General features: G+C 42.3%; 1 protein-coding gene and 1 long non-coding RNA gene across 2 annotated transcripts in view; one reads left to right on the forward strand and one right to left on the reverse strand.

The window, feature by feature from the left end:
- LOC139760596 (troponin C-like) overlaps positions 1-6,101 on the forward strand; it is a 47,884-nt gene extending 41,783 nt beyond the window's left edge. Inside the window, exons 4-5 of the mRNA XM_071683976.1 lie at positions 1,982-2,101; positions 4,318-6,101. Of these exons, the coding sequence (XP_071540077.1) occupies positions 1,982-2,101; positions 4,318-4,472 (275 nt within the window). The 3' untranslated portion in view covers positions 4,473-6,101. The remainder of the gene's footprint in view (positions 1-1,981; positions 2,102-4,317) is intronic.
- Positions 1-14,279, reverse strand: part of LOC139760597 (uncharacterized) — a 121,291-nt gene that overhangs the window by 16,593 nt on the left and 90,419 nt on the right. The window lies entirely within an intron of this gene.

Here is a 14,279-nt window from a genome sequence, read left to right on the forward strand (position 1 = left end):
AAAACTGGAGGAAGTGAAGTGTTTTAGATATCTGGGAGTGGATCTGTCAGCGGATGGAACCATGGAAGCGGAAGTGGATCATAGGGTGGGGGAGGGGGCGAAAATTTTGGGAGCCTTGAAAAATGTGTGGAAGTCGAGAACATTATCTCGGAAAGCAAAAATGGGTATGTTTGAGGGAATAGTGGTTCCAACAATGCTGTATGGTTGCGAGGCGTGGGCTATGGATAGAGATGTGCGCAGGAGGATGGATGTGCTGGAAATGAGATGTTTGAGGACAATGTGTGGTGTGAGGTGGTTTGATCGAGTAAGTAACGTAAGGGTAAGAGAGATGTGTGGAAATAAAAAGAGCGTGGTTGAGAGAGCAGAAGAGGGTGTTTTGAAATGGTTTGGGCACATGGAGAGAATGAGTGAGGAGAGATTGACCAAGAGGATATATGTGTCGGAGGTGGAGGGAACGAGGAGAAGAGGGAGACCAAATTGGAGGTGGAAAGATGGAGTGAAAAAGATTTTGTGTGATCGGGGCCTGAACATGCAGGAGGGTGAAAGGAGGGCAAGAAATAGAGTGAATTGGAGTCATGTGGTATACAGGGGTTGACGTGCTGTCAGTGGATTGAAGCAAGGCATGTGAAGCGTCTGGGGTAAACCATGGAAAGCTGTGTAGGTATGTATATTTGCGTGTGTGGACGTGTGTATGTACATGTGTATGGGGGGGGGGGTTGGGCCATTTCTTTCGTCTGTTTCCTTGCGCTACCTCGCAAACGCGGGAGACAGCGACAAAGTATAAAAAAAAAAAAAAAAAATATATATATATATATATATATACTGCTGGTCCCTTTGGCGAGGCTGTGTCTTCGTCAATTGACGAGAGAGTACAGTCTCGTTAAAGAGCTTTTAGCTTCAAAGGAGTCCATTCTACGCCTGCTACTGAGTGCAGCACAGCACTGGAGCTGCAGGAACCCCTGGTATAGAAATGATTTCACCAAGAAAACCTTTCTGAAAGGAGTCCTGGGGTAACATTCGTATTACATCAAAAAGACCAATATGTCTCTATGTATCAAACATGATTAAAGGAAATGGATGGTTGGTCCACCATCGTGGATGGAGACACAGTATCTCCCTCTCGTTGGAGGTTTGTAAAGGGATGAAGGGGACCCAGCGTGGAGCTATGATCAGTCACTAAGGGGATTAAGAGCCAGCCAGGTGCCGTCAGTGATTGGCTAGATCAGCTGAATGATCGGGAGATCTCGTGTATTTCCTCAGTCGTGACACCTGCTACCAGGAAATGAGAGAGAGAGAGAGAGAGAGAGAGAGAGAGAGAGAGAGAGAGAGAGAGAGAGAGAGAGAGAGAGAGAGAGAGAGAGTAGGATGAAGGGAGGTAAAAGATATGTATATATGTATGTGAGATTTCTCATATTTCTAGCTTATGACATGTGGTAATTTTTCATACTGTGTGGGAATGGTGATAACTATCATCGTAAAATCTGGGATGTGGACCGTAAAATCTGGGGTGGAGGAAGGTATGAACACCGTAGAGCCTGGCTACTGGGGTCACGCATTTCAAAGACTTTGTTTCTTTAAAAGTCTTAGAGTCTGACGTGATAGAATGAAAACGGAGTTAATAGATTTATTGTTAATGTTGTCTAAAAAGCAACACTTCAAGTTTTTTTAAATCTATACTTTGTTCGTCATAAAGCTCTAAGGTATTATATTCACCACCAATTCAGTAGGTAGACATGGTAGATATCTGGTCGAAATTCCAGTTCCGTCAGGAACTGTGTTACTCATCTCTTTGCTTATTCTACACAGAGCATAACACACTCTTCAACGACTCATGTGATACGTAATTTTTGCTCTATTTCATCAAAATCGTTGGATTCTTTAACATCACTTCAATAACACACACCTGACAACTGTAGCAGGTCCGCTAAACCATCATATTTCCCGCTATGTCTGATCTCTAACCTCCACACTCGGGTTACAGAGGACGGGAAGATCAACTTCGACAAGTTCGTCATCATCGCCTCCAACTTCTTGCAAGAGGACGACGAGGAGACCATCACCAACGAGCTGAAAGAAGCTTTCAGGCTATACGACAAGGAAGGTAGGGTGGGGGGGAAACCATCGCCCCAGCAGGAGGGGTGTCTGTCGACGAGTCTCTGCGACGAGGGGTTTTGCCGGAGAGGCAGCGCTAGCGGGTGGCGCTCACCGCAATGTCTTTGCTTTTCTTGTATAATGCTGCTGCTGTACCTCTCAGCTACCACTCCTTTGGTATATAGTCCATTCTAGGTTCATCTGGCCCTGACGTTAGCCATGTTTTTAATCTTCTTTTAAGTGTTTCTGTTGTCAATGCGGGCGTGTCTCTTACGTCTCCTGGAGCTACGCTGAATAACGCGGAATGTTCATGTAGGTTTCTATCAATGGGGTGGTGTTTGGAGGCAGCCTGGCCAAGAAAACAGGGCAAGACGGAAGGGTGGTTTAAAGGGTTGGGGAAGGGAAAACTAGTTAAGATATGGGAGACTGGGAGGTTCTGTGTGCCGGGAGGGAGATTATAAGTCTGTCTAAGAGAATGAGAAATGATCTGGGTTTTTTGGATGGTGGATTTCTTAAAGCGAATAAAACAGAAGTGAAATAACTCTCGGATTTATATTTGACGGTCTCAAGTAAGTGCGAGGAGGAAACGAGCGAAAACTAGCTGAAGATATGAGATGAGAAGATAGACGTGGGTTGGAGAGTTGGAGATTTATTAATCTTATATTTTGCTGAAAGAGATTGGGATGAAACATGTGCTCCAGGGAGTAAGCAAGAAGGCAGGTGGTTTGCAGCTTGGGGGGGGGGGGAGGATCTAGCAGTTCCCAGGTGTCTGGGGCAGAGTGAAGAGCATGCTGGGAATGAATGTGGAGGAAAGAGTGAAGAATCTGAAACACGCTGGAAAAGTCGGAGCAAATGAATATTTGCGAAAAAGTCTCAGGTAAGATAACCCAACGAATATGTAAGAATGAAATGAAAGTATGGATGATTAAATGATCAAAACCTTCCTACTCTAGGATCATCTAGTGTAGGGTTTCCACAGCGTTCAGGAGACGATCCACGATTACAGAGTGGGACCACGGGGTGAAAAAATGTGGTATTGTGTGTATGTCGCCTGAAACGCGCGCAAAACGTAGGAATAAAGTGTCCAGCGTCTTCAGCATGGAAGCCGACTCTTGGGTGAAATGTTTTGTAATGTGATTAAACAGTGTTTATGATGCTGGAGACGAGAAAGTGTAACCCAAACATACCTGGGGAGTGTGGTTTAGATGGGTATATATATATATCTAGTGGAGTGGAGTTTTATGGCTGGGTTGGAAGGGTAGTTGTTTAGTGCTTGTCGAGTCATTATATTGCACATTTGTTTTGTTAGTGTTGTTTTTAGTGGGTTTGAAGGACTTGTGAGTATACTTTGCTGAAGTATGAAGTATGAGTATGGCTCTAACATAACTAATTGGGGATTGGTGTTTTGTTATAAAGTAGTGTGGATGGAGGGGTCTAATCTTGTTGCGAAGAGGTGAGAGCCAAGCAATTTGAGGCAAGATTGTACTGGAAGTACAAGTTTGCATCGCGATGATACTGAATGTCTGCCGGTGTTACGTAGTCACGGAGTGTTCTGTTTTGCTTGACTCTGACAACATAAGTGTCATCTGCTGTTTGATCGGTGGCATCCTGATGCAACTTGCTTGTTAACATGTCCTGGTCTTGGAGTTTTTGCTTCCTTTTTATAGACTACAACCTTCCGAGAACACGAGCTTTCACAACCTATAAGCCTTTATCTTTGTCAAAAGTTGACCCTTTGTAGGTTTTCGTAACTTTAATAATTACATGTTTGCGTTAGTGAGATCGTAAATATTGACGTGCGCATGTGTGTGCGGTTTATCTCACGTCTTTCAGACGTTGCAAAAGATATATCAAACTGGTAAACGTCTCATGGTAACATTTATGTAACAAAGCTCATTAACCTCAGCTAATCGTATTTTAAAAGATCAGTTCACACAATGCAAGAGCCGGCTATATTTTCACTTGTTTTTTTATCGGGTATACAACAACACATTCAATTCTTCTGTGCTCTCATCTATACTTTATTTTCTTTATATTCAAAGGAATTAAACTGATATAATTTTTCTTCATGAAAATTACGTCTTAATTTTCTTTTCTTTTAATCCATCTCTGCAACTCTCCTTGCTGACTTTTTGTCTATATTACTTTGCATAATGATGTTCAATTATGTAAATCTTCCTATTCGTTCTAAGTCCTCTAAACGCGGAATTCCTCCTCCTCCTCCAGGCAACGGGTACATCACGACGCAGACGCTGAAGGAGATCCTGAAGGAGCTGGACAACAAGCTCTCGGACAGCGACCTAAACGAAATCATCAGCGAGATCGATGAAGACGGAAAGGGCAAGGTCGACTTCGAAGGCTTCCGGGAACTCATGATCTAGCGCCTTCGTCGGGAACCAGAGGATCCAGAGGAAATTTTTGGGTGACGGAGGTGGTCGGCCTTTCAATAAGAGATGCCAGGGACACTACACACAGAGAAGTCGACCGAAAAGTGGAGGCTATGCTTGGGAGAAGGTGATGCGAGGGAAATATTTGAGGGCTTCCGCCCACACAGAAAAGCATACACGATTATAAATAGGCTTAATCAAAGCAACGGAGGGAATTCTTGAAAGTGAATGAAAGATGACAGATGATATCAGGAACTTATAAAGTGAGAAGGCAAAACTTAAGCTTGGTAAAACTCTTTTTTCAATAATGTTCGAATGTTTATATTTAAAAGAATAACATAAGAATAATAATGAAATGCAGAGGAGGTCTTTTTCTGACGGGGTTGGAGTATATAGTTCAACATGAAGCTCAAGTCTCTGTGGGTTGATCTGACTTGGGGAAACTGAATCAAATTTTCTGAATTATCACACCAAAGTAACATGTGAAGATAAGGTGTTCCACTGAGCTAATCATGTTCTAATTCCTACATCAAACATGGCCAATGAAACTCGAGTCCCACTTCATTTAAACTTTCACTCCACTTCAGTTATTGCCTGACGGATGTACTGGGATCACCTCCTTCAGACACACTCTCATTTGTATGCACAAGCAATGATTCTGAATTCCAGCCATCATTAACGACAAGGCTAACGGACACCCAGCAATTTACCGAGACTTTGAAATTCATTATCAAGCGCTTCCCTTCTCCTAAGTCCACGTTATCATGAAAGGTCTTATGGAAAAATGGGTTTATGTTTATCACACGTGGCTGGTCATGGCTCCAAACTATGATGTGGATTTAAAAGAAAAATTTCACAAGGAAAGTTTATCTTTTGCTGATGCGCAGCGATGTAAAACGTTCTTCACCTGTTTGATTCATTTTCGTGTTTTTTTTTTTTTTTTTGTCACTAGTAAAAGTCAAATACATTAATCATTTAGCTAAAACAACAAAAAAGGTTTATCTGTTATTTTCTAATATTGATGCAGGGGATATTATAGGTGTGTCTCCAGCATTAGCATAAAGAGTAAAGTAAATACCTTTATCGCAACAGATATATAGATAAATATATATATATATATATATTTTATAATTAGGAGGTTTAGATATGTATGCCTGCATGCATGTACACCCCAATCACACAAGAGTCCCATTTTCTGATCCTAGAATAATGGCCTCGTACCTTGTAATACCCTGGAATAAACCCTTAAAGGATTATAGTGTCCTCAGTATCATATTGATCAGGTAATCACAGTCACGAAGATGGTTCAACATACCGTATAAATCCAATTTCAAATGAGAGTCAAACAGTAGGAAAGTTGACGTTACGATCCCCTTAAGAAAATGTTTAGATATCCTGTGTACGGTATCTGGCTCCTGCAAAACCCAAGATCTCTCAGAGAGATTGCAGACCACTTGCTCATATAGGAGCGAGATGAGTACACACTTTAACCTCCTCCCAACCCACCACACACACACACACACACACACACACACGTGAAGTGTTCCAAGTTGGATATAATTTTACATGATTGCTCGAGAAGCAAGTGTGTTTTCACAGCTGAATATAAAGAACTATTTACTAGATGTTGTTTCATTTCAAATTCCTCTCTATCCTTACCGGACGAACAAAATCTTATGAATCGTTCCAATTTGTATAAGTTATATATATATATATATGGTGATAACCACAAGGAAAAATGAAACACGATAGATCCCCAAGTGCATTTTCATGTGATTACATCGTCAGGGGAGATACAACAATGAGACATCATCTCATTCTTGTATCTCCTCTGAGGGAGTGATTACACGAAAGTGCACCTGGAACTTATCGTGTTTCATTGTTCCTCTTGGTTATCAGTAAATGCTAGATCACACACATCACTATGACCTAGTATATATATATATATATATATATATATATATATATATATATATATATATATATATATATATATATATATATATATATATATATGGAATTTTTCGTCGTAAATGATAAAGGATCACTACAATAGATAAGCGATGCCTCCGAATGATTTTTCCTATAATCAAGTTCTCCTATAGTCAAGTTACAGAACACAAAATCCCATTCCCATTATTGTGAGAAATCTTAACTTGCAAAAGGCTATAATCTCCAAGGGCAAAATATACAATAAAGTGATTATATCATAATGCAAATCTAATTCATGGTGAAAGTCTTTCATTCGAAAAGAAAAAATGAAGAAGAAATAGTCCCCCCAGTGCACAGACGTGACCATGTTTACAACCGGCTGCTTCACATTCCCTGGTCCAGTCGACTTTACGATGACATACGAGATTCCTCTGCGACAGTGAAATGGTTTTCGCTACCTGACTAATCCGATAGTGTTTAACGGGCACCATCATGGAAACCTCAGCTCGATTTCAGAAAATTCTATATCTATAGTTTTCCATTTTCTATATGCAATGGCCTAAGGTTAAGAAGCGGCCCAAGGGAACCATCGCTAAGTTATTGGTTGATCACTCATCCCTGAGAGGCTGCTGCTTCCTGTAGTTTCTTTCTAGAGATCAGACACACGAGGATTGTTCGTTATGAAAACTACAGAAGTGCGCTCAAACTGTGAGGACCGTGATCAGTTTCTACAACGTTATGCCCTCACACTTCAGGTGTTAACTCCTCTTTCTTCCGTACTGCAAGTCACTTTACTGCTCTGGATACCTGTACGGAGGGCTGAGGAATATGTTGTGGAAGATAACGACAGGAGCAACTGGGTGCTATGACGGAAGGCTGGGGGAGTGCTGGCTCTGCAGGAGGGGAGAACCTCCTTAGGGTGTATATTGTCACCTCGTGCGGCATCGTTTCTTGCTTTATTCCGTCATATTTTCACCTGTTTTTGTGTATTTGGTTCTGCGTGACCGTCTCTGCATCCTTAGTTTTCTCCTTTCTCCTTCTTCTTCTTCTCTCGTGTTTCTGTCTCTCTTTCTATGCATATATCATCCACTTTATTCTTCTCCTCCACCACCACCTTTCCTCTCCCCACCACACACACACACACACACACACACACACACACTCCTCCTCCTCCACTTTACATACCCAAAGGTCAAAAGGTAACCTCTAGAGAAACTCGAGTGCCAGACATGAAAAGCCCAGCCCGCTGAGAGGCCGGTAGTTAACCCGTATGTAGGGCACTTGTGACGGACACCATATCCTCAAATGTATCTTCAGTAATGAAGGAAATACTTCAGACTCGAGTAATGGAGACGAGAGTTGCATTGGGAGGAAGGCTTTCATTACGACGTGTCTCTAGGATCCTGTACGAGACAGGCGAAGCGCAGACACGTAAGAAGAGTTAGTACGAGGAGGACATACCGTCAGTGGAAAGGGATTGGTTTGTCACTGGTCGTCAGGGACGAGAGTAGCTGAGGACACGGCTGGAGTGGTGTGTGTGTGTGTCATTATACAGAAGTCTTTCGGAATGCATTTGCGCCTGCGCACCTGCTTCTCTTTATCTAATTCTTGTGAATATTTCTTTGCGCTTGGGAATGAATATAAAATTTCTTCTTCCCCGTAAATGAATCTTTCTCTCAAGCGAATAAAAAAAAAAAGACGACGAGGAAAGAAAATGATAATTCAATCAGTCCTGGTGTGGCCCAGATACATATAAACAACGAAAAAAAGATATATCAGAGTTTGAAACTTAATTTGCGGTAAACAAGTAATTTTTCCATTCACCAAAAGAGCGACGACTGAAGTAATTTGCGTGTTTTCAGGCATTGAATTGTTCATGACGCCGCTGGTGACGAAGGCGAGGGGGTGGTCGAGCTTTCGACAACGTACAAAAGACATGTGCTGTACGTAATTTTCAACGTCTTTATCTTCATGTCCTTCCTTTATCTCTTCAACGCGAGTCTTCCTTATCACTATACTCGTCAGTTCAACGTCTTTATCTTCATGTCCTTCCTTTATCTCCTCCAACACGAGTCTTCCTTATCACTATACTCGTCAGTTCAACGCCTTTATCTTCATGTCCTTCCTTTATCTCCTCCAACGGGAGTCTTCCTTATCACTATACTCGTCAGTTCTACTCATGGAAATACTGTTATATCAAACGACAGTTCGACTGGAGAGGTACGACATGGGAGCGAAAGTATGAGCTATTGAGACGACTCTGCTCCGGTCATCATCCTCCCGCCTCTTGTACTTCCCGCCTTTGTTTTGATGCTGGACAGGTGGATTAGTGCGGTAATTCACTTCCTGCTACGTCGTGCGTTTTGACAGACGTGTGTCCATCACTTGGGGAAGATGTGTCGAATATCATTAAGGGTTCTTGCCTTCCACCCGAGCGATAGAAAGGATGAAGTCATGAAGAGGAAGTTTCTATCATATCTAAATTCTTTGTCAGAAACATAGGTTGTCTGTTAAGTTAATGTATGACAATCAGTTTCGTTTGAATTAGGTAAGTACATAAATGAGATACTAGATTTATGGGAAACATCAGAGTATAATAAGACTATTGTAGGCAAACGAGACGAATGTATTGCCAAACATGTTTTCTGGATTACCTTAAAACCTCAACAGAAACGAACAATATACGCGATTAACTAATCAGTCGTATCTATTTTGTGGTCTACGTTAATAACAACAACAACAACAACAACAACAAACGGATAAAACTAAAACCAATTGAAAATCTCTAATAAAACTCCTTCCCTTTTGTTCTTACTGGACTCGCCCTACACTCGAACTCTTCAGGCCTAGGCACGCGAGGGGACGACCCAGCTGTCTTGTTCTCGCCAACTCATCGGGGTGGCAACGACGCGCAACTTTTACGCCCAATTTCCCGACGAAATTTGAATACGAAGCCTTTCTGGGGCGAGGTGTGAATCCTCTCCTCTCCAGCCAGCACCGAGAACAGTAAATACAGGAGGGGCTTTTAAAAAGGTCTGGAGCTGCAGCCTGGGGTGTAGGATAAAGGTTCCAGAATCCAGGTCACTCGGGCAGGATAGGTATGGAAAGACATCTGTCCTTCTCCCGCTTCCAGAGGCTGGAACTGGAACAGCATATTTTTTTTTTTTTTTGCAGACGTAGTGGGTGCGTCACCGGGATACCGTCACTACGTCGGTGATGGCGTTTTTGGTGACGCAAATAAGATACGTTGAGAGTATGTTACTCAATATACGTACACTTCCAATACTCTGCTGTATCCAGACGCATATAGTTATATGTAATAGACAGTGTATCTTTAAGCTAATTTGCACCTACCCACTCACTTTATACCCACGCCTGATTCATACACGCACAAAGAATACATTACACACACAAATGCGGAAAAATGCAGTCTATATCAGTCCATATAAAGCTTCTATTTCGTCATTATTACCTACTGATACATATCTTTCACATATACCTTTTAGTTCATCCTTCCTTTTCGAACACTATCACACTCATCGTCGACTCAGAACAAAGTATATATATATATATATATATATATATATATATATATATATATATATATATATATATATATATACATATATATATATACATATATATATATATATATATATATATATACATATATATATATACATATATATATATATATATATATATATATATATATATATATACATATATATATATATATATATATATATATATATATATATATATATATATATATATATATATATATATTCTTTTTTTCATACTATTCGCCATTTCCCGCGATAGCGAGGTAGCGTTAAGAACAGAGGACTGGGCCTTTGAGGGAATATCCTCACCTGGCCCCCTTCTCTGTTCCTTCTTTTGGGAAATTAAAAAAAAAAACTCTTTGGGGAATGCTCAAATTTCCCTTTACTTTGTATTCTCTCGTTTGTTTCACGTCTGGCACCAAGAGGCACCTTTCTTGTACAAACCTCATACACCGAGTCTAACCTCGTTTGCTCCCAGTTACTGCCATGACCTACAACCCCTCCTGCTCACTGATGGTCCGTGAAATATCTTTTTCTTTTTTCTGCTCTCCTTAATTATTCGAGCTTCGTTGAGAGGCTGAATTTGTTTTACCGTACCTTGAAACGTTCGCTTAACGTGCTCGATCCTCGATGCTAATGTTGCAAAAGGTGTTCGCAGATTCATCAGCTTGTGAAATGCAAATGTCAAACTTTGTAGATTACGAGCCAAAATTTCAAATTAAAGTTGATGGATGAGGTGCACCTCATTTTGTGCCAGCACGTTAGTGGATCTTCCCGCGTGTATCGGGAATACGAAATGGGATAAAGTGTACGGAGATAGATATAGAGATAGATAGATAGACAGACAGATAGTGAAAGCGAGATCTTGTTGTAACCAAACGATAAGCTTCGTACGTTCCAGCTGCATCAACTACAGAGTGGGCAGGACTGGCTCCGTCGCGTGGCACAGCTGCTGGTGATGACATCTGGCTCTGCCAACCTCTCAAGAGAACGAGGCGATCGCTCCCCTCCACATCAGGAAGGAGGGGATGAGGTTCTACTGAAACCTTCGTTGCGTCAAAGGCAGATCCAACTGAAAGGAGCTTTCACCATGAATCCCTTCGATTGATACTGCAGGTCGGATACAGAGAGAGAGAGAGAGAGAGAGAGAGAGAGAGAGAGAGAGAGAGAGAGAGAGAGAGAGAGAGAGAGAGATAGAGAGATTATGGCGAGAGCCTTCACGCCCTAATGAGAGCGACCAAATCTTTCTCATTGTGTTAGGCATTGGCTCAGGTCAGAACTTCTGCTCAACAGCAGCCATGCATCATGTATTTGTGCTCCCACACAACATACTGTACTAGTGACGCGACTGCTACTAAGCAAGGCTATCAGGAGGATTCCACATGAAGTGGACAAGCTGGGTAGCAAGTTAACGAAGGAAATATTTTGGGTTTATCCTGGACCACACGGAGTAGGAGGAGGAGGAAGAGTAGGAGGAGGGAGGAAGAAGGAGGAGGAGGAGGAAGGAGAGGATGACCTGGTTGCTTCTCTCGAAGGGTCACCCACCCAAAATACTGCTGAGTATAAAACCCGAGGTCGCTAACCACACATATCTGTTGCTGACGTCTCAAATGATGCTCATGCGTTAGTTTTCATCTGCCATTCAACCTGAATCATTAACTGCATCACGTAGGTATTCAGTGTAGCACTTTAAAGAATGGAGGGAAGTGGGTAATGTTGGTTGGTGACCTGGTGACACTGACTGGCTCTTGAGAGAAAGATTTCAAACCGTGAGATGAATTGAGGACGATGTTTTCATACCGTGGATGTGATGCTATGGAAGTGTTTGCTTAACTGTGGTAGACTAATCATTACGATTCTGGTGTTTGGTAACAGGAAATGCTAATGTTGACTCCTTCAGCTTGACGATACGACCTTTGAGCATGACGGTACGACCCTTGAGCATGACGATACGGCGCCTTTGTGCATGATGGTACGACCCTTGAGCATGACGATACGGCGCCTTTGAGTATGAGGGTAGAACCCATAAACATAACAGTACAACCCTTGAGCACGACGATACGACCCTTGAGTATTACAGTACGACCCTTGAGCACGACGATACGGCCTTTGTGGATGATGGTACGACCCTTGAGCATGATGATACGGCCTTTGTGCATGATGGTACGACCCTTGAGCATGATGATAAGGCCTTTGTGCATGATGGTACGACCCCTGAGCATGACGATACGGCGCCTTTGAGCATGAGGGTAGAACCCTCAAACATAACAGTACAACCCTTGAGCACGACGATACCTTGAGCATATCAGTACGACCCTTGAGTACGACGATACGACCCTTGAGCATGACGGTACGACCCTCGAACCACATAACCCATAATTACGACAGGACGACCCTTGCGGCTGAAGCCTCGCTCATCAGCTGGTGACATACTTTCCAAGCGGAACATGGTTACGTGAGATCTAGACCGTGTCTTCCACGCGTAGCTTACCCTCCCTCACCTTCATACCCTCAAAGGTGGAGAGGAGTTCGGTTCTTCCCGATCTCCCTACGAGTGTCAGCGAGTCATGGCTGGGTAGTGAATGAGGACGCTTTAGAACCTCTGACGACTGGATGAGTGGGACCCCCCCATCTCCGTGGGTGCTGGAGACTTTAGACTTTCTCCAACGCGACTGTTGGAGAAGAGGGCGACTCAGTTTGTCAGAAGGAGGAAAAGTTGATGGGGATTGATCGGTCTTGCAACTCCAGTGATTTGGAGGAGGCAACATTAACGTAAGTGATAAAACTTTGGTCGAAAAGCGCAGGGAGGAACTTTTACACTCGTGAGGCCCCAATTCTTCAACTTACTATAATTATAAAACGCTCTAAACATCTTTATGCTGTCCATATTTAGGTATATCCTCATTAACATAGTGCACTACAAACGCAATTCTTTACATGCGCGCGCGCGCGCGCGTGTGTGTGTGTGTGTGTGTGTGTGTGTGAAAAAACCTTAGCCAAAAGTCTGGATCAACAGGGACTATAAACATATTTTTTTCATATAGTTAAACAAACACATTTCCAATGTCAGTTTTACACATTTCAGGAAAATGAATGACCCAGAAGGCACAGTATATACCGATCAAGAGAAGGTGCATCTGGTATTGTTCCACGTCGTTTCAGGCAAAACCCAGAGGCAAGCATGTCAGTCATTTCACGAGAAACGTTCAGAATACATGCTCACATATCAACGTTTCCGTCTTATGAAAAGAAAAAAACGTTCGTTCGAGAATTGATATGTTCATGGCACGTGACGTTTTGCAATGCGAATGATGAATAATGCAAGAATATATTGTGCATCTTTCACTATGGATCCAGGCGTCTGGGAAACCCTGCACACCATTATACCACACGTCATGGCATTATAACACGATGGTGTGGGGAGAGTTATGATAGCATTATAACACGGCCGGCGCTGTGGGGAGAGTTATGGTTCCCACAATGCTGTGGGGAGAGTTATAGTTCCCACAATGCTGTGGGGTGAGTTATAGTTCCCACAATGCTGTGGGGTGAGTTATAGTTCCCACAATGCTGTGGGGAGAGTATCAGTTCCCGCAACAAAATGATGCGTATATTGCATGAACCTAAGGTTTTCCCAGAAGAGAAAGTAGTTTCTGAAAAAATATATATAAAAAATAGAAATAAAATGCTTCAGTATATACACCAATTTCCAGTAGTTGCGATAATGATAAAAATGTATATCTACTTCCACAAAAAATGTATCTTTACTTCCACATTGGCTTAACAAACATGTGTCTTAAATATCTTTTTCGAATTATATTTCTTTTTTTCTATGTTCTTTTTTTTTCAGTTTTCCTCTAAAGCGTCAGACTTATAAAATAGAATATAAAACATCACGAGTAATGAACTGTGGGGAGAATCCTGTTTGCAATAACACTTCTACGCTCGTGTGGAATAATGTTGGAGCGAGTCGATGGTAATATGAGACGCGAGAAAGGAGGAAGAACCCGGCAGGTATACAAACTACGTCACCTCCAACTCACGTGGCTGTCACTGGACCATTTCTAGCTACATGCTCCTCCGCGCCTTCGCTTAACTGCTGTTGGTGACGCCTGAGATATGCCGGCAATGCGCTTCGGTTCCTCCAGTTACTTTTTGACCTCTGACCTCTTTTTGACCCATCTGCTGGCGGAATTGTTCCCTCTTGACCTCCGCCAACAAGGCTCTCTGATGATTACTTTACTCACTACTCTGTACCCATATTTCTGGACCGGTCCGCCTCACCTTGTCCGACCCCATTCAT

This window comes from Panulirus ornatus, chromosome 37, assembly GCF_036320965.1.
Source record: "Panulirus ornatus isolate Po-2019 chromosome 37, ASM3632096v1, whole genome shotgun sequence".
NCBI lineage: Eukaryota > Metazoa > Arthropoda > Malacostraca > Decapoda > Palinuridae > Panulirus > Panulirus ornatus.